The 26,882-nt window shown below is 46.2% G+C and overlaps 1 protein-coding gene across 1 annotated transcript; it reads left to right on the top strand.

Annotated features, from left to right (window-relative positions):
- The first annotated feature begins 1,343 nt into the window (after positions 1-1,343).
- On the top strand, positions 1,344-6,026 carry LOC117722550 (inactive serine protease 39-like). The gene is made up of 5 exons (XM_034521770.2): positions 1,344-1,566; positions 2,163-2,325; positions 2,962-3,236; positions 4,966-5,138; positions 5,561-6,026. Exons 1-5 carry the CDS (start codon positions 1,410-1,412, stop codon positions 5,882-5,884), a joined length of 1,092 nt encoding a protein of 363 aa, XP_034377661.1. The 5' UTR covers positions 1,344-1,409; the 3' UTR covers positions 5,885-6,026.
- Positions 6,027-26,882: the final 20,856 nt, after the last annotated feature.

Raw genomic sequence — 26,882 nt, 5'->3', positions numbered from 1 at the left:
TGCTTTCCCACTATCCTACTATATTTAATACATGAATTGGTTTATTAGTTTTTGTTTTGTGACTGTGAAGTTCATGCGACCTCTTCTACCATGGGACATGTCATTTAGGGAAAAATGAAGGCCAGGTTCATGGGCCACATTAATTAATGCTTGCTTCTGAAGCATTATTAATTATTATTAATTAATTATTAATACTATTAAATTATTATTAATTAATGTTAATATTAATTATTATTAATTAAGCATTATTAATTAATGCTTGCTTCTCATTCTGTGTAGCAAGAGCTAAGTTACAGGCTGAAGAGATGGCTCAGCCGTTAAGAGCGCTGACTGCTCTTTCAGAGGTCCTGAGTTCAATTTCCAGCAACTGTGTGGTGGCTCACAACCATCTGCAATGGGGTGGTGAATACATTAAAAAGAGAGAGCGAGAGCTAAGTTACTGTGGGGACCTACAAAAAGCTTTCGGTAAAAGTGATTTCTCAGTGTCTATTCTAGAAACATTTCAAGAGGGTGAGTGCTCCTTACAGGTGGGTCTCCAACAGAGCCAAGGGCATGGGGCATGCTCAGAGCCAAGGCAGAGGAGGAAATATTTCATGTATGGATGCTGCAAAGCCTGATGAAACACAACGACCATGAAGTGCTCAACACATCTGTGGCTGCAAACACTGCACAGAAAGCACATCCTGTTCCAGACTGTCTTGTTTCTCCTGGCAGGGAACTTACAGAAGCGCCCACATGCAAATGTGTGCTACTTTCTGCTTAAGGAAAAAAAAAAAATGAAAAATAAGACTGGCTAAGAATCTCAAGGCAGAGCTGTAAGTTCCAGAGAATACTTTCCCCCAGGCTTTGAACACTAAGGAGTTTGCCCAATAGGACATAAAACCGACTCTAGCTAGCCCAGCACCTTTCCTGTATTTTTGTCATTACTCGACCTACTTTTTGACCATGAATGTAAATTATCCAGTACTAGTCCCAGCAGGCACGCTGCGAACGTTTAGTTTCTAGAACTGTGCTCTCAGGCAGTATTTGCTGGTTACTGGTGGGAACTGTCACCCACAGCCCTTCAGAGGAGGTAGATAAGGACTCGGTGGACTTTGGACTGAGGAGGTGGTGATATGTGGGTCTAGGCTATGAAACTGCATTTTGAGTGCATATTGTAATGGAATGAGACTGGAGATGTGGGAAATGCTTTTGCCCCCAGGAGGTGTCTATGTTCATGGAGGCCAGAGAAGAGCCTAAGGACAACCTGGCTCCAATGTGGTCTGCCTCCCATGGACTTAGGATTTTAGCACGCTTGCTCAGCTCGCGCGCGCGAGAGGGGTTCCCTAGAGGCAGTTTGCCAGAGTCAGCGGTTGTCTTCACGTGCTTTCGGTCCTCTCTAGGACCCAGACACAGGGCGGCCAGATGCGATGTGGGGCTCCAGGGCACAGCAATCAGGTCCGGACAGGGGCGGAGCCTGCCTGCTGGCTGCTCTCCTACTTTGTTTCAGCCTCTTACACGCCCAGGACAACACATCCTCGCAAACACCTCCACTCAAACCAAGAAACCGGATTCTCTGGGAAGACTGTAAGTTCTCTGAAGAGGAGGCAGGTTTCTGTGACATGTCCTCTCCCTTTCTCTTGGAACATAGGCGGTTGGGAGGGTGGGAACGCCTTTACAATGAGGGTGAGGCTTCGGAGGTGGGGCCTTCTACAGGATACTCATATCCTCTGCTGGATCTTTCCCATTGATACCTAGACCCTCCGTTCCGGCTCAAGGTTGTGCACTGAGAGCTATACCACACTCTTCATTGGGTTGAAATGGGAGGGCACCCCTAGCCAAAACAATAATGCCTCTGTCAGCCTCAGCTTTTACATCTTCAGAGTGGTGCTCTTTTAAGCTAATGAGGTCTAAGGAGAGCATAGTGGGACCCTTCTCCTTGCCCCCACCTCTGTTTCATAAGCCTTACTGAGAGGCTCTCAGCCTGACATCTCCATCTCTGCCACCTTAGCGGCTCTTTGTCATGTGAGCCTTGCGACTCCATTCCTGACCTTGGGTATACCCACCAGAGAACAAAGAGGAGAGGCCACTAGGTCCCCTGGGTCCTGCTGATGTTGACATTTGGAGCATCAAGCACATGCACCCTGAGTGTAGATGCCTTGTGCCTGGGATTGTCTCCACAGTATGTGGCATGACCAAATTTGATGGGAGGATCCATGGTGGTCATATTGCAAAGGCTGAGCGGTGGCCATGGCAGGCCAGTCTGATCTTTCGTGGCAGGCACATCTGTGGAGCTGTTCTCATCGACAAAACCTGGGTAGCCAGTGCTGCCCACTGCTTCCAAAGGTGCGTGTTCCCTCCCTGGGCCCTTCTGCTGGGAAGGGGTGCAGGAGAGAGTCACTAGGACAGAAGGAGGGTGTGAAAGATACACAGCAGCTACTTCTAGGCTGTGTTCTGGGATAGCTTGCTGCCAGCAGGAGTCCTCTGTGCTGCTGCCCTGACCTTGAGTGGTCTCCTTCACCTACCTGGCTTGTTATCTTTCAAACAGAGGGACAAGAGGAGCAACCCAGAGTTAGGAAACCTATTTTTCCTTTTAGGTCTTCCTAGAAGCTCTGAAAAGCAATTCTCATGTAGCCCCAAGAGGGATCTGGTCAGGGCTGAAAGTGAACAGTCTTTTTGACTCCAAGATGAAGCAGTGCAGTTGGATGTACCTCAGATTTTTTAAAAACACAATCAGATTTTTTAGGAACACAATCCACAGCTCCTTGGATACTAGGGTACACTAGAGAAGTGATTGGAAGCTCTTCAAAGGTCCCAAGTCCTCAGACTGTTTGAGGTCATTCTGCCTTTCTACCCTAGGGCAGAGAAGGAGTGCCCTAGTATCAGGAGGGGAGGACTGTGTAGGGTTATTTGCCAGTTGGGTGGGTGGGCAATCAGGGTGACAATGCAAACTCCACACTTAGAGGTCCTGCCCCCCAATAGGTCTCTCAAACCATCTGACTACCGGATCCTGCTAGGGTACAGCGAGCTGAGCAACCCCTCCAACTACAGCCGGCTGATGACAGTGAATAAGGTCATCATGTATAAGGACTATAACAAGCTCAAGAGTCAGGAGAAAGACATTGCCCTGCTCCAGCTACAACTGCCTGCCATCTACAGCTCCCACATTTTCCCCGCCTGTGTCCCCAACACCACCACGAGAGTGCCCACTGATAGTCTCTGCTGGATAAGTGGCTGGGGAATGCTCTCAGAGGAGAGTGAGTACACAGGCCAGGACAGGAAGGGAAAGGGCACGAGCCTGGAGGCCTTTCCAGTGGTTGTGAACCCCAGTTTCTGGTTCAAAAGCAAAGCTCCCCCCATTACAGATTAGAAGGGTGGCTCTCTGACTCCAGAGCTCTGAGCACAGTTGACCTCTGACACTGCAAGGCTCTCCCCTGACTAGGAAAGACACCGGGTATCCTTGAGAAGTTGAGAGCAACCTTCTCGCCCTGGCATGGGACAGGTTGGGGTGCTCAACTGGGGAACATTCACCTCTCTGAACCTCACTGCCCATCCCTTAAGGCAATGAAGCCTTACAAGCTTTTACAAGAGATCTGGAATACACATGGTTTTGAATCCATGGATCCGGTCACCTGGGCACCAAAAGCCTTAGTGTTGGGGAGTGACATTCTCCTTGGCCTTATTCTCTGAGCAACACGTGATTGTGACTGTCTCTATCACACTTGCCTCATGCCAGATATTCTGTCATCCAGACACGGTGTCAAGTGTCCAGGAAGATAATACACAGGCTCTCTGCACACACCATGCAGAGGGAACTCAGTGTCTGTGGACTCTGGTAATGCAGCCACAGGAAGAGCCTGCTGACAGCAAGGGACAAGTCTATATGTTTAGACTGAGAGCACAGAACTCCTGGGAAAGGATTTCCACACAAGGCTAAATGCTTTCGATCTAAGACAACATAGCGGCAAGGTACATAGAAGAGAATGTAAATTTGAGATGAGATTTAGGGTCACAGTCTGGCAAAGCAACAAGGCAGTTGGAGGCAGGAGCTACTCTGAGGTCGGGGCTAGGGCCTCCCTCCCTTCCCCTAGCCTCTCAGTGTCAGCCTCACAGGCTAGTCACCAGAGCAGTGGGTCAGAGGCAAGAGAAGGGATGCACTATCACACTCTAAGGGCTGTGTCAGGGCAGGTAGGGTCTCCAGGTCAGGCTAGGGGATGAGAGTGGGAACACAGAGGGGAAGGCGTGGATGAGGCCAGCTCTCAGAACAGAGAACCTGGCCTCCCTAAGAGTCTGGACCTTCAGCCATCTTGTCATGACCTCTCCTGACCACAGTTGCTGGGCCCGAGGACAGCCTTGGGTTTGCTACCTACAGGCAACCCCTGGGCACCCTTGAGAGATGTGCACCATGGCCCCTGAGTGCAGTGAGCCATGCTGCTGTCCCTCTGCTCCCATGGGACAACCCCAGGCCAGATTTTTGAGAGCACCTGGAAACACAATTCATGTCTCCAGGCCCCAGCTGCTCCTTCAGATTGGCCAGTCCTCTTGTCACTCTCCTAAGCTCTTCTGGCCTGTGTCCTAGGCCACTGCTGCACTCAGGCTCCAGTGTCCCTGCCTCCAGCTGGAGCCCCACAGACCAGCCAGAGCTGTTTGAAAGCTGAGCCCCTTCCTTGGCTTGTGTGTCCTCGGGGTATAGTGTTGGTCCCCTTGCCTGGTGAGGAGGCTCTGCCTGGGGCCCCACTGTGGCTGTACCTAGTATTCCTCGGCCCCCACACCAGGACCTGTGCAGTCGCTATGACTGTCTGCCTTCCACAGAGCCTCATGCTTGCCCTTGCTGCTATATCCCTTGGTCATTGAGTGCCTGTTGTAAGTCCCTCCCTGCTGCTGTGGCCTAGAGTGGCTGCCCCCACCCCAGCGGTCATCCTGGAAGGGGAATTGGGGGGGGGGTCCTCCCTCAGCTGTGTATCACCATGGAACCCCCTCCCACAGAGTTCCTGAAAGAGCCTTTCCCTCTGCAAGATGCAGAGGTCTTCCTTATGGAGGAACAGGAGTGTGAAGCCTTTTTCCAGACACCGGAGATGATCAATGTCATTGAATATGATGTTATAAAAGATTATATGATATGTGCCGGGGATATCACCAATCAGAAATCCACCTGCCGAGTACGTGAGACTAGCTCAGACACTACAACTAAGCTTAGTCATCTCTCTAGTTAGTCCTGGCCACTAGGCTGCCTGTGTGTCCTCCCTCAGAGCCCTCCTCCCCCATGTGGGTGGTGGGACAGATAACATGTTCAGCTCCACATGCTACCCTCCACATACTAAAACTCTGCAACCTCCCCAATTAGGCATTGTACAAGACCCGTTTGCAGGATCCCTTTATTATAGAAGTCTATGATCGTGTCCTAAAGATGCTGGCCCGAGGGACTGTCTGTGTTTTTATTTTATTTTATTTATAAAATAAATGTCTAGATGGACCCTAAGGGCACCACTCAATATAGCAGTAGAGATCTCTGGTCCTGTCTGTCCTGGGCAATGAGTGCTCCTTCCTTCCTGGACTTACTAGCTATCTTCTCTCTCTTCAGGGAGACTCTGGGGGTCCCCTTGTCTGCTTGCTGGATGGCTTCTGGTACGTGGTAGGGCTGGCCAGCTGGCATGGAGCCTGTCAAGAGCCGATACACAGCCCCAACATCTTCACCAAGGTTGCCTACTTTTCTGACTGGATCAAGAAGAAAATGGCAGACACTCCTGCTGCTGAATTTGTCTCAGCACCCCTTGAGGAAGTGGCGCCATCCCTGACAGGCTGGAAGAATTACAGTGCGGGCACTACCCTCAAACCCAGTATCTGCACAGCCATGCTGTCTTCTCAGGTCCTCCTCCTGCAATCGATTTGGTTCAGGATTTTGTGATAGGCCCACAGAGCCTTGCAAGCCATCATGTCTGCCAGCCCATCCACTGAGAGCCACTTTGCATGGTTCCAACTGTGGGCTCACCTGTCCCATCTGAGGCCACACCAGCTCCAGGTCTGACAGAATAAAGCAACTAATGACACTTTTGGAGTCCTTTCCTTTTGTCCCATCAGGCTTCTGTTCTTCAATATCAGAAGGCCACTTCCTCCTTGGGCAGGGACTGTGGATGTGCAGGCAGGGAGCTGACCTACAATGTAGGAGCCAGCTCAATTTGAGCTGGCTTTCAGTGACTATACATCCCTTCTGCCCCCTAAGGCTGCATGTTCTCTCAGGAGAATGAGCCACTGTATCAGGCCAAACCTCCACCCAGGTCAGTATGTCCCCCGTAGCAACATTCCCCAGATATGCACAAGTTCTCAGGTGGCAGCTCAGACTTCACCGTGACCCCAGTTATGCAGGCTCCTCACATCCTTACCACCATGGCGTCCCCAGTTCCTCCTCTCTCTACAGCACACACACTGCTTGGCTCTGCTCTCTCTTCCCTCCTCTCTGTCTGTCTCTCTCTCTCTCTGTCTGTCTCTCTCCCCTCTCTCCCTCTCCCTCTCCCCCTCCCCCTCCCCCCCCCTCCCCCCTCCCCCTCCCCCTCCCCCTTCCTCTCTCATTCACCCACCATAGCAGCACTGGACACTTGGGTGTCTCTCCTCCCAAGTTTATCATTTTTTTAAACAGATATTTTACATTTTAGTTCGAATGAACTTCCTGTTTGTGATTTAAATTTGTCTTTCATTGCCTATGAGTTTGCCAAGCATGCAAGATAAACTAGTTTTGAGGTAGTAAATGTTTCTCTCTTTTTCCCTAAAACCTTGCAAGTTAGTAATTATCACATATATAAAACACCAGCTAGAATACCAGATGGTAACTTATCTCCAAACATTTCCTTTCAGAAATTTGTTCCTCATGTATAAATATTTACACACACACACACACACACACACACACAGACACACACACACACACACACAGACACACACACACACACACAACACACACACAGACACACACACAGACACACACACAGACACACACACACACAGACACACACACACACACCACACACACAGACACACACACAGACACACACAACACACACACAGACACACACACACACAACACACACACAGACACACACACAGACACACACACACACAGACACACACACAGACACATACACAGACACACACACACACAACACACAGACACACACACACACACACACACACACACACACACACACACACACACAGAGTCTCCTTTTCTCCTGAAAGGTTGCCTGTCTATGCTAGTTGGGGAATATATTTTAGATTGGTTCTCTGTGTTGCTTTGGGGATTGACTTGCTTTAGCCCTGTTCATCATCTCCCACCGGATCTTGGGGGTTATTCTTCATGTTTACATAAGTGTTAGTGGCCCAAACACTGGTTGACCAGTCCCTCAGACATGTCTTCTTGCATGATCTCATAAAGTTCCCTCTGATCCAGGATGGAGTATGTTTGTTGGGTTTCTCTATGAGGCCATTGCATGCCATTGGGTGGGTGGTCCCTTGACACCTCCACCTCCACATTTTTAGGTGAGAGGTAATGAGTGCCTCTTGCCTTTGGGTCCTTCTTATCAGGTGCTCATTAACTTCTTCTTCTTCTCCTTTTTTTTTTTTGTTTTTTTTTTTTTTGTTTTCAAGACAGGGTTTCTCTGTGTAGCCATGGCTGTCCTGGAACTCACTCTGTAGACCAGGCTGGCCTCAAACTCAAAAATCCGCCTGCCTCTGCCTCCCAAGTGCTGGGATTAAAGGCGTGTGCCACTACCGCCCGGCTCATTAACTTCTTAAGCTAAAGAAAAGCACAGAATTATGCATTTGAGGAGGAATGTCAGGTGATAAAAGCCAAATCATTTCAAAAGAACCAAGACAAACAAAACAGGGCATCCCCTTCCAAATACACACACATATACATGTGTCTTAGTTTGGGTTTTATTGCCTAAAGAGACACCATGACCACCTACAGTGGAAAACATTTAATTGGGTCTGGCTTATAATTTCAGAGGTTCAGTTCATTATCATCATGATGGGAAGCATGGCAGCATGTGGGCAGACACGGTGCTGAAGAAGCCGAGAGTTCTTCATCTTGATTGCCTAGGTAGCAGAAGACTGTCTTCCACAGGCAGCCACCAGGAGGAGCCTGGGTGGAGGGTAAACATAGACAGCAAAGCCCACCCCCACTGTGACACACTTCCTCCAACAAGGCCACACCTATTCTAACAAGGCCACACCTCCTGATAGTGCCACTCTCCATGGGCCAAGCATTCAAACACACCAGTTTATGGAGCCCAAACCTATTCAAAGTACCAGGACATGCATACATACAGGTATGCATAAATATACACATGCGTGCATACACACTTATATACACATAAATAAATTTAAAAGACCCAATTGATCCTTTAAGGAGAGAAATCTACTCAGAGTCTGTCAGCTTACAAATTAAGTTTCATCTAAAAACAATCTTAAAACATATTGATGATGTTTAACAAATGTTGGGCCACCTAATCATCCAGTTCAGGAAGTTAACCACCTCAGGAGTTTTGTGGGAGCCTCCAGGTCTGAAGGAAGGCAGGCCTGGCACAGAAGGGAAGAGCAAACAAAGCAAAAGGAGAGCACACAAGTCAGTTGGCCAGGGGTCAGCCAAGTAGCCTTGAACAGTGAATGTGGTCTCAGATGCTCTCAGATCCATAGGACTGCCAGACCCAGACAAAACATATACAAAGCACCCTAGGGATGGTGCATTGATCTTGGCTGTGAGCGAATCCACAGTCATAATTAATTAGCTTTGGCAAGAGACATAAATGAGGCAAACGGAAAGAAAATCCCTAAAACAAGAACCAGAAGAAAGCTGTTGGTGCATGCTTGCAATCTCAGCACTGTGGGGACTAAGGTAGGAGGAGTGGAGTTTGAGGTCAGCCTGGTGTAGAGAGTAAGACCCCTGCCTTAAACAAAAGTGGTGGCCACATAAGTCAGAGTGCTTGCCTAGCATGTAAGACGCTCTAGGTCGGATCCCCAGTACTTCATAAACCAGGCATTATGGTACATCCCTGATATCCTTGAACTCAGATACAAGAGGATCAGAAGTTCAAAGTCTTTTTCTCATCCTTGCCTAGGGTGGTGGTTTGTATATGTTTGGCCCAGGGAGTGGCACTATTAGGAGGTGTGGCTGAAGAGCCTCAAACTATCGAGACCCTTCCTCAAGTCTCAGGAAATCACAGCCACCCCAAAATCACAAGACACCATACCTGGATTCAATCAGCAGAGGTTTATTGGGGAGAGTTGGCTAGCCAATGGTCAAAACTGCTCATCCACGCAGGAACAAAATTTGACAAAAGGCCAGCAAGCTGAGGAGCTTTTTTTTATAGCACGGGGTGGGGAAAGGGAGGAATTTTTGTGCGGTTACACATGATTGGTTGCTTTTTCACACAGTTACACATGATTGGTTGTTTTACAAATTTTGAACATCAGCACGCTGTAACACTGGGAAAACCTCAAAGGGGGCGGGGTAACCAAGAACAATGGAAAGTTAGCTAGTTCTTGAAACCACCCAGATGACTTGCATCTTTCTCTGTGGTCAGGAATGTGTCTTCTTGCTTTGGGCCTTCCCCAACCTGAGGCTTGAGGAATGTTAATCCAGCAAGTGTCCTCTGATTCAGGGATAATGTCCACCACCCGGAATGTATCCCCAGGCAGTGAAGGCCTGAAATCTTACATTCAGTTCCACCTTCTGGAACCTGTACTCTTTTTGCTCAGGTCTAAGGGCAAAGAAAAAGCCTGTATATATTTCATAAAATGGTCTTTATAATTTTTCACTCTACATGGCCTTGTTGGAGTAGGTGTGTCACTGCAGGAGTGGGCTTAAGACCCTCACCTTAGCTGCCTGGAAGTCAGTCTTCCACTAGCAGCCTTCAGGTGAAGATGTAGAACTCACAGCTCCTCCTGCACCATGCCTGCCTGGATGCTGCCATGTTCCTGCCTTGATGACAATGGACTGAACCTCTGAACCTGTAAGCCAGTCCAATTAAATGTTGTCCTTATGAGAGTTGCCTTGGTTATGGTGTCTGTTCACAGCAGTAAAAGCCTAAATAAGACACCTAGTAAGAGAACAAGTCCAATCCCAGCTACATCAGATCCTGGTTACAAATCAACCAACCAACCCCCAACAACTAGTCAGACTTGGTAGCTCACTCATGATCCCAGCATTTAGGAAGACAAGGGTTTGCCATACTTTTGAAGCAAACCAGGGGTATGTAATGATTTTCAGGTCAGGCGGAGCTTCACAGTAGGACGCTGTCTTAAAAGAAATAGTCTCCTCCTGTGGTGGTTTGAATGAGAATGGCTGCCATAGTCTTATACATTTGAATGCTTCCTAAACAGTTGGTGGCTGTTTGGAAAGGATTAGGGGGCATAGCCTTGTTGGAGTAGGTGTGTCACTGGGAGTGGGCTTTGAGGTTTCAAAAGCCCGCACCAGGCTCCATGTTTCTCTGTTTCTACATACTGCCCATGGATCAGACAGGGCTCTCAGCTACTGTTCCAGTGCCACGCCTGTCTGCTTCCTGCCATGATGATAATGGACTAATTCTCTGAACTGTGAGCAAGCCCTTAAGTAAATATTTCCTTTCATAATATTTTTATTATTTCCATATCCAAGGGTTACCTTGTTCATGGTGTCTCTTCATAGCAACAGCGCAGTAACTAACACACCTCCCAAGAAAAGAAATGAGAACATCAAAACAAAACAAACAAACTCCAATCCAAACCAAACCAAAACTGTCAGTCATGGTGGTGGGTGCCTGCAACCCCAGTCCTAGGGAGGTAGAAGCAGGGCGTTCAGGTCATTATCAGTTACATAGCAAGTTGAAGGCCATTCCAGGGTACAAGAGACTGTATCAAAAAACAAAACATACAAACAAAAACCCAAACAAACAAAAAAACAAACCAAAGCAACAACAACAACAAAAACCCCATCAGGAGAAATAAAGGAAATCAGAAACATAAGTAATTCAGGTTTTTTAAATGGCAAGAAAAAAAAAACTCAACAAACAAAAACAAACAAATTCATTCTTCATTTAGGGCTTTTCCTAATTAACTAGTGACCACAAAGCTATTGGTGATGAGTGTCTCTTTCAGGCCAGTGCTCTGAATTCACTACCAAAGAAATGAAAACACTACTTAAAATTCAAGTTAAAGATTCCAAAATGGCTTGGAGGGCACACATAAGCAATGACTATTTTGAAAAACCATTTATTGGGTTGGTTTTAGTGGGATGGTTATAGTGGGTTGGTTTTAGTGGGATGGTTATAGTGGGTTGGTTTTAGTGGGATGGTTATAGTGGGTTGGTTTTAGTGGGTTGCTGATAGAATTCTTGCTTAGTGCTCACCAGAACCTGAGTTTACTCCCCAGCACACCAGAAAACAGACAGAGAGAGGGTGAACTTCACACTCCTTGACTGTGGCCCCCGTGGCAGTGGTTAGTCCCGGGCGTGTGTGTTGTAAAGTGTGAGCCTGTCCTCCCAGGTCAGGCGGAGCTTCACAGTGTCCCTTGCCTCTGCTCTCACTGATCTTTTTCTAAGCGTGCCTCCTTCCGCCTGTCCTGCCGCTATCGCTACCGTGTGATGTCAGAGGAAACCTTTACTTGTTCACCAGATCTACATGTCGGAATTTCAAACTCAAATCAGCTTCTGTTCCCTGTAAACCACCCTGCTGCAGTTCCTATGCTACAGCCACGTAGGAGTCCCGAATGCACAGCGACTTGAGTTCTGTTTTAGTTCTGCCTTAAGGAGGGGGATAAGGGGTGGTGAAGAGGAGAAACTGAGAAGGGGGAGAGAGGGGGGAGGGAAGAAGGGAGGGGAGAGAGAGGGAGGGAGGGAGGGAGAGAGAGGGGGAGAGAGAGAGGGAGGGAGGGAGGGAGGGAGAGAGGGAGAGAGAGAGAGAGAGAGAGAGAGAGAGAGAGAGAGAGAGAGAGAGAGAGAGAGAGAGAGAGAGAGAGAGAGAGAGAGAGAGAGAGAAGCTCATGATGAAGTTCTGGCCTTCCCTGACCGGGTCAAACTTTCACCCTATAGGGCCCCATGAACCATCAGGGTGCACAGATAACCCCCAGCCACTGGAGTGCGCTGTTGATCAGCTCTAGCGGCAGCTTCAGGCAGTGGGGGATTGAACCTCAGCCCCACCACCTGACTTATTCTAACCCCTAACATGGGGCCCCAGCCACCTCTAGAGGGGTATATGGACTCTTGTCACCAGGTAAAGTAAGACATCGTAAGAAAAGAAGTAAGATTCTGTGTGGACTACTAATTCACCTGGTGTTTAATAGATGAAATTAGGGAAAATGAAGGTCTGGCTGTATTAAAAATAGCTCAACTAATGATATTGTTATGGAGTTTGTGTCTCCTGGGAAAAGTCCATAGACTCAATCCAATTATAATTAAAAGGTTTATTGATTAGATGCTAACAGGACAAACAGTCTCTGAGCCAATTTGAGATTGCCATGACAGAGGAGGTATGGGGAAGGGCTTTTCAAGGGGAAAAACACACGAAGACCTTCAATATCTACGCAAGCAAGCAATAACTGTTCTGTTCTGCCAAGTTAAGTGGTTAAGACATTTCAAAACAATCTTTGGGTATCTGCAAGTTACAGAAGCAAAAAAAAAAAAAAAAAAAAAAAAAAAGGCAGTTGGTCATATCATAGTAAGTAGGTAGTCATGGCTGTGTATTTTGGGGTGGGGTTACTGAATCAGGGTTACTGGGAACTTATCTTTCAGGGACTGGGTGATGTGTTTATAAAAAGCTAAAGAGATATAAAATATGTTCTATGGGGGTGTGGTGAGGTATGGGGGAAGGGGATGTCTCAGCAGGCCCATGCAGAGGCATCTCTTCTCCCTGAGGGACCAGTCACACACCAGTATTGTATAGAATAGAGTTTATTCAGGGCATGGGGAGGGGAGCCAGGAGGATAGGATAGGGGAGAGAGAGAGAGAGAGAGAGAGAGAGAGAGAGAGAGAGAGAGAGAGAGAGAGAGAGCCGAGGCCAGCCATGAGCATGTGGAGTTGGGGGAAGGAAAGGTGGAATTGGGGAGGGGACAGAGTGGCAAGAGATCAAGAGATCAAGAGAGAGAGAGGAGCGGGGCAAGCAGCCTCTTTTATTGTGGGCCAGGCCTACCTGGCGGTTGCCAGGCAACTGTGGGGAGGAGCATACCTGGCTGTTGCCAGGAAATGGTGGAGTGGAGTTTAGACAGAATGCTAACATTGGGGGTGTGAGAACCAAGATGGATGCCTAGCATCAAATGGAGTTTCTTTAGCCACCACAACATTCCCAGATGTTAAGTGAAAATGTGCCCATGGCTTAGCCCCATGAAGACAGAGTGTTTGGGTCATCAGTTCACGATTACTGGATACAATGAGTTATGGAGAATTACCCAGAAACGAAGCTGTACTTAAACGGTACAGCTTTTCTTGGGCTTCTTTACACCGGGGCTAATGTGTTGGTAATCGTGAAGTGACACTGCCTCCCCTTCCCCAGTGGCTTTTTCAGTCAGCTGCTGCTTTCCTGCAGGAGAGGAGAGAATAGCCTCCCTGCCCTGGGCTTCCCAGGGTCCTCAGATGGGAAAGATATCCTTTTTGAGACTCAATGGCAGGTCACTAGGCAGTGCAGAGCAGGGCTCTAGGTTCAAAACAAACAAAACATTCCTCTCTCTGCAGTCGACACACCTGGAGTTTCTTGGACTGCTCTGCTAGTAGCTGAAGGAGAATGGCTGTGTGGTTTCAGAGTCTAACAAAGGAAAGCACTTCAGCAACTTTCATAGCTGTGAGTGCTGTGTGTGACTCAGGGAAAGAAGCACTTCAAAGGGGACCAATAAAGCACCTTTCCCTCAGATTAGTCCTTATGCTATTTGTGTGTGTGTGTGTGTGTGTGTGTGTGTGTATGTGAGCACATGTGTGTGCATCTGTGTGTCTATATGTGTATGCACATGTGGGTACACACTGTCTGTGCATGTGTGTACATGTATACATCTGTGTACATGAATGTGTGTGTGTGCATGTGTATGTATGTGCGTATTTGTGTTGTCTATATGTAAGGGCATGAGTGTATATATATAATATATATCATATATCATATATTATATATATATACACATGCATATGTGTGTGCATATGTGTGCGTGTCTATTCATGTGTTTGTGTTTTTCTGTGAATGGATGGGTGTGTATACATGTATGTGTAACTGTGTATACATGTGTGTATGTGTATACATATGTGCCTATGTACCTGCACACACATGTGTGTATATGTGCATAAATGTGTTTGTGTACAACAAGTATATATGTGTGTGAGCATGTATACATGTATGTGCACATGTGTAGATATATGTGCATTTTTGTGTTTGTCCACATGTATGTGTGTATATGTTTATGTGTGTACATGTATGTGTACTTTTTGTGTGCTTGTGTGTATGTATGCATGTGTATGTGTGAATGTTTCTGTATGTATATGTTGCTTCTATGTATGGACAAGTATATATGTGTGTATATGTGTTTGTGTACATGTATATATATATGTGTGTGTGTATAGGCACTGTGGTCTCCAAAAAAACCAAATTTATTCCATGAGTAAAATCATACTTCGAGTTTGTCCCCTATCCCATGAAGGAAAGAGTTGAGCATGCCCAAACTGCACCCTACTTACTCTCCCATTTTCGTAATGCACAACACTGACAGATTTGGTAAAGATCTCTGATGCGTCTCAAGTCTAGAAAGAACATTTGATAAATGTGCAATACATTTCCCAAGTCATTGTCAGTAGAAGAGTTCCCTTTAGTATGATGTAAAATTAAACTGGGTCCAAAAACCATTGGCCATGAACCTCTAACTCAACTGTCGTCTGTTTTGCCATCACCATCATGATTGGATTGCAGGAGCCAGTCTCTTCTTGTTTTGTTCCCTACCCTATGTGGCCTCTCAACTGCCAGCTCGTATCCCCAAGGCTGGCTATGCACATCCGGAACCCCAGCCCAGAGGCGCTAACTGGTAACAACTTGAGTGGTGAGACTCGACAAGGAAGGCCTTAACTAGAGTTCCCAGAGATGATGTATGTAAAACAAGCAAACCCTATGGGCATGACGCCTGTCCACCCAGAGTCTCTTCATATCAGCTCCACAGCTGCATGTCCGTCTGTGGAGTGGGCAGCTAAGGTGGGACCAAACCATAGGGAGCTTTTACTGGCTTCTTCTGGGGGTCAGGATCACTGAGGACAGGCTACCCGCTTCTATCCAGGCCTGACTGCTACCTGCTTTGATCACAGAGCAGTGTAGACTAGCTGTTAAGCAGCAGTTTGTCAGGGATACTCACTTCCTGTTCACAGGGAGGCTGCAGTGGATGGGATTGGCTGAGGCAAGGCTCACAGGCCTGAGTGCTGCCTCCCTATTGGCTCCCTAGGAAAAGCGATATGTTCTAGCATGTCAGAACTCCAATAGGGTACTTAACACCCAGACAGGACCTAGGGTGTTTCTGTAGGAGTTGACAGGTGCTTAAGCTTGTTAAGACAGCGTTCAGCAGGTTCTGGTGTGTGTGTAATGACATCTCAGAGATTAAAAACATATGCCATGCAAGCAAGAGTGAAGTTTGGTTTCTCAGCACTCACACAGATAAATCTGTCTATTGCCCAAACCATCTATAAATTCTCACTCAGAAGGTAGAAACAGGATCCTGGAGCAAGCGGGCTCATGAGATTGGCTGTATAGTAGAGCTCTGGGTTTGATTAAGAGTGTCTGTCCTAGACAATAAGGCAGAACGAATAAGAGAGATGGCTCAGCAGCTAGGAATACTGACTGTTCTCCAAGAGGACCAGGGTTTGAGTCTCAGTACCCACATGGGGCTCACAATGGTCTATGCCTTTTGGTGTGGTGGTTTGAATATGCTTGGCCCAGAGAGTGGCACTATTTGGAGGTGTGCCCTTGTTGAAGTAAGCGTGGCCTTGTTGGAGAAAGTGTGTCACTGTGGGTGTGGGCTTTAGTACCCTTGTCCTAGCTTCCTGGAAACCAGTATTCTGCTAGTAGCCTTCAGATGAAGATGCAGAACTCTCAGCTCCTCCTGCACCATGCCTGCCTAGATGATACCATGCTCCCATCTTGATGATAATGGACTGAATCTCTGAACCTGTAAGACATCCCCAGTTAAATGTCTTTATAAGACTTGCCATGGTCATAGTGTCTGTTCACAGTAGTAAAACCCTAACTAAGACAGAGGGGTATCTAAGGCTCTCTTCTGATCTCCATGGGGACCAGGCACATCTGTGGCACACAAACATGCATGCAAGCAAGCTACTCACATTTTTCTCTAATTTTAAAAATTAAAAGTAAAAGAATGGTTGAGGAAGATTCCTAATGGCTAGAATTTTGGACACACCAGAGACCTATGCCATAGCTGTTACTTTTGTGCACATGTGTAAAAGAAAGTAACAAATTGAAGCAACTTTGTCCACTTGCTACCTGTCTTTATTGCTGGATGGACAACAGACTCAAATGATTAATGCTGTTGTTTTTATTGTTAGTTATTATTAATTCATTAATCATTCTTCTTCTTCTTCTTCTTCTTCTTCTTCTTCTTCTTCTTCTTCTTCTTCTTCTTCTTCTTCTTCTTCTTCTTCTTCTTCTTCTGCTTCTGCTCCTGCTCCTGCTCCTGCTCCTGCTGCTGCTGCTGCTGCTGCTGCTGCTGCTACCACTGTTGAGGGGTTTGAAGAGCATTATGGATAAGGACACCTTTTAATGTGAAGGACAGATTCAGTGCTTCTGAAATCTTTAATCTGCAGCCTCTGCTAGAAGCTGCCAAACCCCCCCCCCCCCCGCCCCGAGTTAGGTGGCTCCTTTCTGCATGTACACCACAAGAGCCATATCCACCAAAAAGACACCCTGCACAAAGCATGTCTGGGATGGTTGAAAACAACCCTGGGTATACATCACAACCAGAGAGCTTCTTAGAAGCAGGTACCCCTAGGACCTGGATACCTGCTTGGGGAAGGTACCCCAGGGGCTGGGTCTACCCACACTTATTTATTCATTTCTTCATTGGTTGGTTTTGTTTTTTTGTGTTGCCAGATGTGCAGTTTAAACGGAAACTGAGGGCTAGGAGGTGGCTCAGTGGCCAAGAGTGCTTGATGCTTTAGCAGAGGACCAGTGTTCTGTTCCCAGCATGTGTGTCTGGTGGCTGACAACTGCCTATAGCTCCCTCTTCTGGCCTTCTTGGGCATCTGCACATATATGGCATGCGCACACAGACACACATGTACACATTTTAAAAAATTAAAAAATACAAAGAGAAAACTGAAATGTAGCAAATAGGCCTGACTCAATCTCATGTTCAAATTAACACATGAGCACCTTTCCCCCCTGCCAATGCCCCCCCATGTTTTTTTTTTTTTTTGCTAGAGTTAAACCCATGGTCTAGAACATTCTAAATCCATATGTTATCACCATGCTCCACACCAGCACTGCAATAGTTAATTGGATTTTTCCTTGTTCTTTTGGAGATGAGACTCAGGGCCAAGCATCTGCTAAAGCAAAGACTACTAAAGCAAGGCGGTGGAGCTGGTGGCTCCCACCTCCAGTCCCTCATTAGCTGTTGGTGCTCATGAACATTTATTCTTTGTTCTTGGGGACTAGTACTGGCTAGCCCTAGAACTGCTAGTGACTGAAGTGGGGGGGAGGCGGGGGGAGGCAGGCTGCCTGCCTCCCTAGTGCTAATTACAGTGATGATGACAGCAGGGTGGTTTCTATTAAAACACAGAAATGGGAATGTGCTTTTGCTTTAATCCCAGGTGTGGGGATACGGGGCTGCTTTGGCTTGTCTGCTGTAGCAGCTGCCTATGATTTGCCTCGTGCTCTAGCAGGGGCGTGACTTTGTCAGTTGCAGAGAATTTCTGCCTGTGTGTTTCATCTGGAATTCTGGGGGACTTTTCAGAGGGTATATAAATGCTAACAATCCAAAAGGCAGGGTTTGGTTGTTGGTTGCTGTTGCTCTCGGTTTGTTAAGTAGTGGTGCACAAAGAAGAAGGAAGAAATGGATATCCTGTGTCAGGGGCAGCCCTGCTTATACACTGAGGGCCTAAAATCAGCAATAGGCCTGACATACATGCCTGCTAACACAAAGTCTTGGGTCTCTGTGGAAAAACACTGAAACAGATGGCTAGAAGCTATTGTAAACAAGCAGCTTTGGTGGAAAGTTGCCAAGCCTGAGTAGTCAACCAACTTAGATAAGGAGTCATAGTAATCTGTCCCCGGAACCTTCACCCAGCTGACACTCTGTTCTGGAAGATATCTGTACTCCCCCTGAACACTTACACTCCTGCATCATCCCCTTCCCCACATCCTGCCCTTTTGTGTATATAACCCCTGTGTGAAAAAGTAAAAATTACAATTTGATCAGACTATAGACAAATCGTCATTCTTTTCGTTCGCCTGTTTTCCCCACTTTCTCTTTCAGGTGACCTCCCGGGATCTCTGTTTAATGCCCTGCTGGACAGGACAATCCTGATGGTGAATATCAAATGTATCCCAAAGAACTTGATGCCTCCAATCTGCAGGAAGTAGTCTAAGTATAACACCCCTCCCTTTCCTTTTTATTCTGTTCTCTGATCCTGTCTAGTGTTAGGGAGGTTGAAAGGGCGGAAGAAAAAAAAATAACCTACAAAGTAACAAAAGACCAGCTACTGGTGGCCAATCCCTGAAGTAAAACATTAGGGACTAAGACAACAGGTCTCCTCAATCACATTAGAAAACAAACAAGAAATTGAAAAGGTTGAAGTCTCAACAGAAACCAAAGAGCTTTGGTAAGAGATGGAAGTGGAGATTGCCTATTGTATAGTTCTTGGACTGAGAGATAAAAGGGGCCCAGCTGGAGAGGGGATCTGGTCAGTGGGACATAGCAGCTGAGGAGCGCTCCCATATGTCCTGTATGCTGAACAGAAAGGCAAAGGGGAGACCCTGCAGTCACCGAGTCCTGGGGGGCTTATCTGTTCCCACACATGGAGTCTCTGCCCTCTGCTGTGCACAGCATTCTCTGGGGAGACATGTGCTCTCCTGATGTCACAGGTGAGAAAGCTGAACCTTGAGTGGCTAAGCCCTTTGGCAAGTAGATCATTGAGAAAAAGATTATAAAGATTATGCAGACTGTGCTGAGCCTGCATCCCGTCTGTGCACAGTCCCTCTTGTCTGAGCTGAGATGCTGCAGCCTGAATCACTGGTGTGAGCAACCTAGGACTTCTGCTCCTCAGGTTTCTATCTGCTGAGATGGAACCCAAGCCCTCTCGTTTTCATAAAGGAGGACATTCAGAAATGGATGTGGTAAAATCTTCTGTGACTTTATGTAAACACCCGTTTGTTTTTTTTTTTTTTAAATCTTGTTTCCTCTGAAGTTGAAATGATGTTTGGCATTAACTTGATTTATTTTCTTTTAAATGCAAGCTTCATCAAAGAGACTGTTAAACCGGGAATGAAATGGTGAGTCTCCCAAGTCTGTTCCCAGTGAAGGGTTCTGTGAACCTCCGGGACCAGACAGAAATTGGCAAACACCAGTGGACAAAAACCACAGAGAAGATGGGATCTCAGGATTTCAGGGAGACACAAAATGCACTTTTAAATGTAATAGTTATTACTGGTAAATAACAATTATATGTGCAAAACAAGAACATTTTATTGTTTCAAATCAATACAAACATCTACATGAGCCGAATAATTATATATGCATATGAAAATCATCTATATGCTAAGCGTGTTCGCTTCTTTGCCAGAAATGCAAAGAAAAAAATTTTAATAATTTTTTTTACTATTATTTTATTTGTTCATTCATCTACTTAGACGTTATGAGTGTTGTATTGTAGATACACCTGCAGACCAGAAGAGGGCAGCAGGTCCCTTTATACATCACCGTGAGGCACCGCGTGGTAGCTGAGAATTAAATTCAGGACCTCTGGAAGAGCAGCCAATGCTTTTAACCCCTGAGCCATCTCACCAGCCACAAAGGGGGGGTGGGGGTGGGCGGATATTTAATGGTTCATTGTGCTGAGTTATAAATCCCAGCACGTGAGAGGTAGAGGCAGGCAGATCTCTGAATTCAAGGCCAGCCTGGTCTACAGAGCTAGTTGCAGGACAGCCAGGGCTAACACAGAGAACCCCTGTCTCAAAAACAATAAACAGTAAACAAACAAACAAACAAATTGATGGTCATTGTACAGAGTGATATGTAAACTTTCTGATAAATATTAAAATCTAAAGAAACTATATCAAATTATCTCTTCACTGATGTCTTTCACTAAAATCTTCATAGTGAACATTTGAAGGTGTAGAGTGAAAAATTATAAAGGCAATTTTATGAAATATGTGTAGATTTTTCGCCTTACAGAACTCGGAACTGAAAATAAGATTTCAGGCCTTCACATTCCAGGTGAAGGACACTTGCTGGATTACATTCCCCAAGCCTCGCCCAAGGCAGGAAGGCATTCCTGACTACAGATAAAGATGCTATCATTTGGGCTAGATTCTCTGAAATGTTCCACTGTTCTTGGTTACCCCTCCCTTGGTCTTCCCAGTGCTATGTTCAAAATTTGTAGAACAACCAATCATGTGTAAGCGCGAGAAAATGCAACCATTCATGTGTAAGCACTCGAAAATGCCTTCCTCCCCCCACCCCATGCTATAAAAGACCCTTTAATCCACCACACGGGGCCAAAAACCCTGCTCTTGGAGCTAAAGAGCTTGTCGTTTTTGACCACTGGCTCCTCCCCTAATAAACCTCTGCTGATTGCATCCAGCTATGGTTTCTTGTGATTTTGGGGTGGCCGCAATGTCCTGAGGCTTGAGGAAGGGTCTCCCGAGTATGGGGGTCTTCAAAGGTATAACACAAGAGCTGGGAAATTTATCCAGTAAATTCAGACTTGTTACATATGTGTGAACCTGGCCAATCCCATTTCCCCCTGGGCTTAATTTTCATGGAGTCACAACAAGCAATTCCCAGGCACCTTGGCACCCAAGTGTCAGCTTTGCTGTTGTTCCCCTGGGGCTTATTGGCTTGCTAGGCAGGAGCTAAACCTTCAGAGCCACATGCCCACTGCTCAAATGAGGTTTAGGAAATCTACACTTTATTGATGGAAACTGTACATAAAAAGAAAGAAAGGTCTTGCCTGCCAGACAGCAGTGAGAGACAGGGAACAGCTTGGGATGCCCCACCTCTGCTGTTTGCTTAAGGTCCAGGGGCCTGAGGAGCATTAGAGGAGAGGCCCTGGGTGTCAGAACTGTTGATAAAACCTTCTCACTTCACTGTTACTTGTCCTGCAGCAGGCCTTTGTGGTCCAGGCTGAGCCATTTACTCCCCATCAAAGGAGGAGTTTGGCTGCTGCCTGTCACCCCAGACAGAGTAGCTGCCTGTCTGCCACCAAGGAGACCCAGCAGGCAAGGCTTGCCTGGCAGTGGTTGATTGGGAGAGGAGGAGAGGCCTTCTATCTTGTTATCAGCTGTAACAGATAAGGCTGGAGCCAGTGGTCCTGCCTCCTGGGGGGCATTCTAACTCACCAGTATGTGGGAACCTGGACCTTCCTGGCCCAGGACAGGATTGCATGCTGTCTGTCCTCTGTCCTCCTCTGGGCATCCAAGCTATCACTGAGGAAATGACCTGATACAGATAGGTGTAAAGGATTGTGTGAGCATGGTTTAGAGCTCCCTGGGGTCAGAGGGAGGTAAATGTGGCTTATCCAAACTCCTGGGTGCCTGGCTAAGGCACTTTCTGTCTGGTCTTTTCTCTGCTGGGTACATCATGGGAGTGCAGCCGTGCTGTGTCTGTCCTCTGTGCCCTTTTCATGTCACTGAGCCTAGGGCCTCAGGTGCCACGAAGGTGCTCTTCTATGGCTATCTGTGCTTTTGTCTCTGGCTCACTTGAGGTTGCAGAACGTTGTGAGGTGCATGCATGCGTGTTGTAGCATGCATCAGAACCTCGCTGCTTTTCTCATTGTTTCTACACTGTCTCATGTGTTCAGTATCTGTGGATAGTGTTGTGCTTTATAAAAACAAAGAGAGGTCAGGAGGAGGAAGAGGAGGAAGAGGAGGAGGAGGAGGAGGAGGAGGAGGAGGAGGAGGAGGAGGAGGAGAGGTTGGCCATGAGCACATGGAGAGAGACGTGAATGGGGAGATAGAGGGTAAGGAGCAGGAGGAGAGAGCAAGAGAGCTAGGAGGGGGCAAGCAGCTCTTTTTATAGTGAGTCAGGCACACCTGGCTGTTGCCAGGTAACTGTGGGGCGGAGCCTAGACTAAATTCCAACAGATTGGCTCTTTCTTATGTAGAATAACAAGGTGGAGAGCTGTCTACATACCAGTGAGACAGCTTCGAGAGAAACCAAATCTAGAATGTTGGTCAAGGACTTCCAGCCTTTAAATGTGAGAAAAGCAGCTTCTGTTAATTTGCTCTACCCAGTCTAGGGAATTTTATGGCAATGTAAGATAACCACCTGAAGAACTTGGATTTATCACTTAAATCTTCTTTTTAGTACTGGAACAAACTCAGGGCCTGGCAAATGCCAAACTCATATGCATATTGAGAATACCTCAGCTTTGTTTTCCATCAGAAATCTGCCTGCCTCTGCTCCCAAGTGCTGGGTTTAAAGGTGTGCGCCACCACCGCCCAGCCGTCTTCCATTATTATTATAAGTAGTAATTTAGTAATTTCTGCCAAGCCAGGGTATGTTACTACCCAAAGTCTTTCTGGAAGTACAGGCAGCTCTCCTCTTCCTCAGGGTCCTCCACACACATGGTCATTCACACAGAGAGCCTTGCCAATAGCCCTGGCAACAGTGGCATTAGCCCAAGAGATGGTCTTTAAATCAAATATCCAGTATGGACTGTTGTAGATGTGACCCCTGTTGGGGTAGAACGAAGACAAAGAAAACTACATCAAAATTAGCATGTGAAAGTACCCAGTTGACAAAGCCTCTATACCCCTCCCAACCTAGGCTTCAAAACCCTGAACATGTCCACCAAAAACCAGGACCACAACAAGGATGTCTGCTCTCCTCTCTCCTGTTCACTATGGGAACTGAAATTTTACCTAGAGCAATATAACAAGATGAAGAAAGAAAATGGATACAAATAGGGAAGGAAGAAGTCAAATATTTTTGTATGAGGATGATCAGATTTTATGAAGGCGCCACATGAAATCTCCTAAAGCTGATACACACATTATGTGTAGCATGATACAAAAATAACATAGCAGTCTTGGCTAGAGAGATGGCTCAGTGGTTAAGAGCGCTGACTGTTCTACCAGAGGTCCTGAGTTCAATTCCCAGCAACCACATGGTGGCTCACAACCATCTGTAATGGGGTCTGATGCCCCTTCTCGTATGTCTGAAGACAGTGACAGTGTACTTATACATGTAATAAATAAGTTTTTTTTTTTAAATGGCAATCTTCCCGCATATCAACAACAAACATACCAAGAAAGAAGTCAGGAAAACAATCCTATTTACAAACTCTTTAAAAAGTTATAATAAATATAACCAAGGAAGTTATACCAATAGATATAACCAAGACTTATACAATGAAAACTTTAGGACATTGGAAAAAAATAAATTGAAGAAGACACCAGAAGATGCAAAGATGTCCTGTGCTCATGGGTTTGCAGGATTAGTGTTGTGGAAATGGTCACTCAACCCAAATCAGTTTATACACTCAATACAATTGTCATAAAAAAAACTCAATGCTATTGATCACAGAAATTGAAAACAAACCAATTAACAAACAAATCAAAAAAACCTCCCAATTCATATAAAAACATGAAAGCCCCTGGATAGTTGAAACAATTCTGAACAATAAAAACACTAATAGTGCTAGCTGACAGGAGATTCTGCTAGACTCCTCCCAGGGATCCAGCAATGGCTTACTTCATCACCTGTCACCTTTACCTGCCACCCCCAGGTACAGGTGGCCTGGTAAATAAAATAACTGATGGTCACCCCAGATTGTTCTCTCTTTTTCTTTTCTCTCTGTCTCTCTGTTCCCACGTGTTCCTGGCTGGTCTTTCTCTCTCCTGCTTTCTGTCCTTCTCTGTCCCCTCTTCTCTACCCTCATGGCTCTGCCCCTGTATGTCTGTTTCTACCCCTTCTTCAGGCCCCCCACTCCCTTCCCTTCTCCCTTCCTTAAAGACCCTCTATTCCACATTTGTTACATAATGTGATTTCTCAGAGGGGCATCTTGGCATGGGCCCACCAGGTACCTGCTCCCAGCCACATTATATTTCATAACAGTAGAGGAATCATTATCCCTGATTTCAAGATCTACTACAGGGTTAGAGTTAAAACAACAACAACAGCAGCAGCAAAACCAATATGGTACTGGCATAAAAACAGACACAGTGATCAATGAAATAGAATCGAGCACCCAAATAGTAGCCCACAATCCTATGGTCACCTGAGTGTTTTCTCTCTCTCTCTCTCTCTCTTTCTCTCTCTCTCTCTCTCTCTCTCTCTGTCTGTCTCTTATACAAAGAAACCAAAAAAATACAAATTGAACAAAATACTGCTTCTTTAACAAACCATGATAATCAAACTGGTTATCTATATGTAGAAGAAAGAAATTATAGACCCTTTTCTCTCACTTTGCTCACTTTGACCAAACTCAAGTCCAAATGGATCAAGGACCTCAACATAAGATCTGATGCCCCGAATCTAATAGAAGATAAAGTAGGAAATGTACTTCAGCTCATGGGCACAGGGAAGGACTTTCCGAGGAGAGCCCTGGTAGCATAGGCATTAAGACCAACAATGGCTAAGGAAACTGAAAAGCTTTTGATAGGTTATTTCTCTGTCACCAGTGAAATGAGCCAATTTAAACCAGATTCGATGATATTAAAGGTAGGTTTATTGGGAAGCTGTTGTCTTAGGGCAAGTTAACTAGCCCCAAGGATTAAGGTCAGGGGACCAGGGGGGTCACCATGGGTGGGGTGGGGAAGAGAAAAAAGAGAGAAAGTGCTCGCCCACAGGCAGAGGGAGAAGAGAAGAGAGCAAGAGGCCAAAATGTCTGGAATATATAGAGAAGAGCCTCTAAGGGAAGGGCAGTCCAGGCCCTGGGCTGGAAAGTTCAAGGCTAGGGGCAGGGTATGACAAGTAGGGACTGAGGGATGCTGGGAGAAGCTGGAGCTCAGGTGTGTTTTAATATGTAAAATATGCACCTCAGTCCCTTGTCCTGGTCTGGAAATCAAACAGTTTCTTATAGCAAAGAATATCACCAGTATATCTAATCAGGACAACAGTGTGTGTGTGTGTGTGTGTGTGTGTGTGTGTGTGTGTGTGTGTGTGTGTGTGTATGTCCATATGAGTGACTATGTGGAGGTCAGAGGACCACTTTTGCGAGTTAGTTCTCTTCTTCCACTGTGTAGGGTCTAGGCTTTGAACTCATGTTGTCAGGCTTGGTGGAAGGTGCCTTTACTGACCGAGCCATCTCTTTGGCCCATTACTTTCTATCACAAACACTGAATCTCTTGACAATAAACACAGAGCCTAAATTTAACCTTGCTTGTTTTGTGAACGTTGCTTGTTTTATCTTGACCGCTTTATAATGTGCACGAACACTGATTTAGATATTAAAGTATCTTGATAATGAGAAGAAAATACATGTTTTAAAAATATCAACATAGGAACAAAATGAATTTACTAACCAGCACTTACTTAGGGGACTCTTAGGGGACACAGGAATGAGGACACAGAGTCAGGAAAGCTTCTGATCTCAGACCACAGAGCTAAAGCTGCACCTCTGACTTCTGCTTGTGTGACCCTGCTTGCTTGTCCCTCCGTCTTTTTCTGGAAAAGAGCATAGATAGAAAATTTCTAAAGATAAATTTTAACTAGAAAATCTACAGTCTCAGTTTTGGTAAAATTTGTTCAGCTCTACAGAAAATCTCCTTGGGGTGGGCATTAAAAGGCCACTCTAGTCCTGTAGGCAAGGCTGTGACAGCACAGCCTTTGGTATGTCTGTCACCCTGGAGCCTCCCCAGCGGGAGTCTGAGGCTTCAGAGTGCCAGTGATAGAATTTGTCCCTTTATCTCTGAGTGCTATCGAATTTCTCCCTGGGAGAGAGGGAGCTCTGGTAACAACCATACAGTATTTATTTCTAATAGAATTGTTATCTGTTACATTGTTACATAACACTGAGCAGTGCCTTTATCTTTCCAAGAGCAAAATCAACCCGGTCTCAACACTGACAAAATGTTTCAGAGGGAGTAAAGCATGTAAAAAAAAATAAAAGTGTTTCTCCATATAGGCTGGTTCTTGAATTATTTTTATCATTCATCTTTTAAATTTGTTGGGTCTGCTTATTTGTTTGTCTGTTTGTTTTAGAATCCACCTTTATTTGAGAGACCAGATGGGTTGCCCCAGGACCTGGCTGCCATCCCTGAAGCCATGCAGCCCTCAGACCAACAATCTGTCCTGCCAGTGCCCTGAAATACAGTTAAAGTGCCACATCCTTCTTGCAGTGACTGAAGGTACAGATGGGAGGGAACTCTGAAGGAGTGTATGCCATTGCTGATTCATTAAAAAAAAGGAAACAGTAACACTCCACGTCCCTGGTAATAGGTAGGCTTGAGGGGGCTGTAAGACCCACAGCAACATGAGTTGATTCATCATTCCGAGGGGGCAGAGGGTGGCACACGGACTCCACAGCTTGGTTTTGTCAAAGTTGTATGGTGGGGTGATAGAATGGACTGTAGGACTCAGGCCACTGAACCATCAGTAATGGTTTGTATATGTGTGGCCCAGGGAGAGGCACTATTAGGAGGTGTTGCCCTGTTGGGGTAGGTGTGGCCTTGTTGGAGTAGGTGTGTCATTGTGGGCATAGGGTTTAAGACCCTCATCCTAGCTGCCTGGAAGCCAGTCTTCTCCTG

This window comes from Arvicanthis niloticus, chromosome 17 (assembly GCF_011762505.2).
Source record: "Arvicanthis niloticus isolate mArvNil1 chromosome 17, mArvNil1.pat.X, whole genome shotgun sequence".
Lineage (NCBI taxonomy): Eukaryota > Metazoa > Chordata > Mammalia > Rodentia > Muridae > Arvicanthis > Arvicanthis niloticus.
The sequence above is the reverse complement of the archived record's forward strand: the minus strand, read 5'-3'. Positions and strand labels throughout refer to the sequence as shown.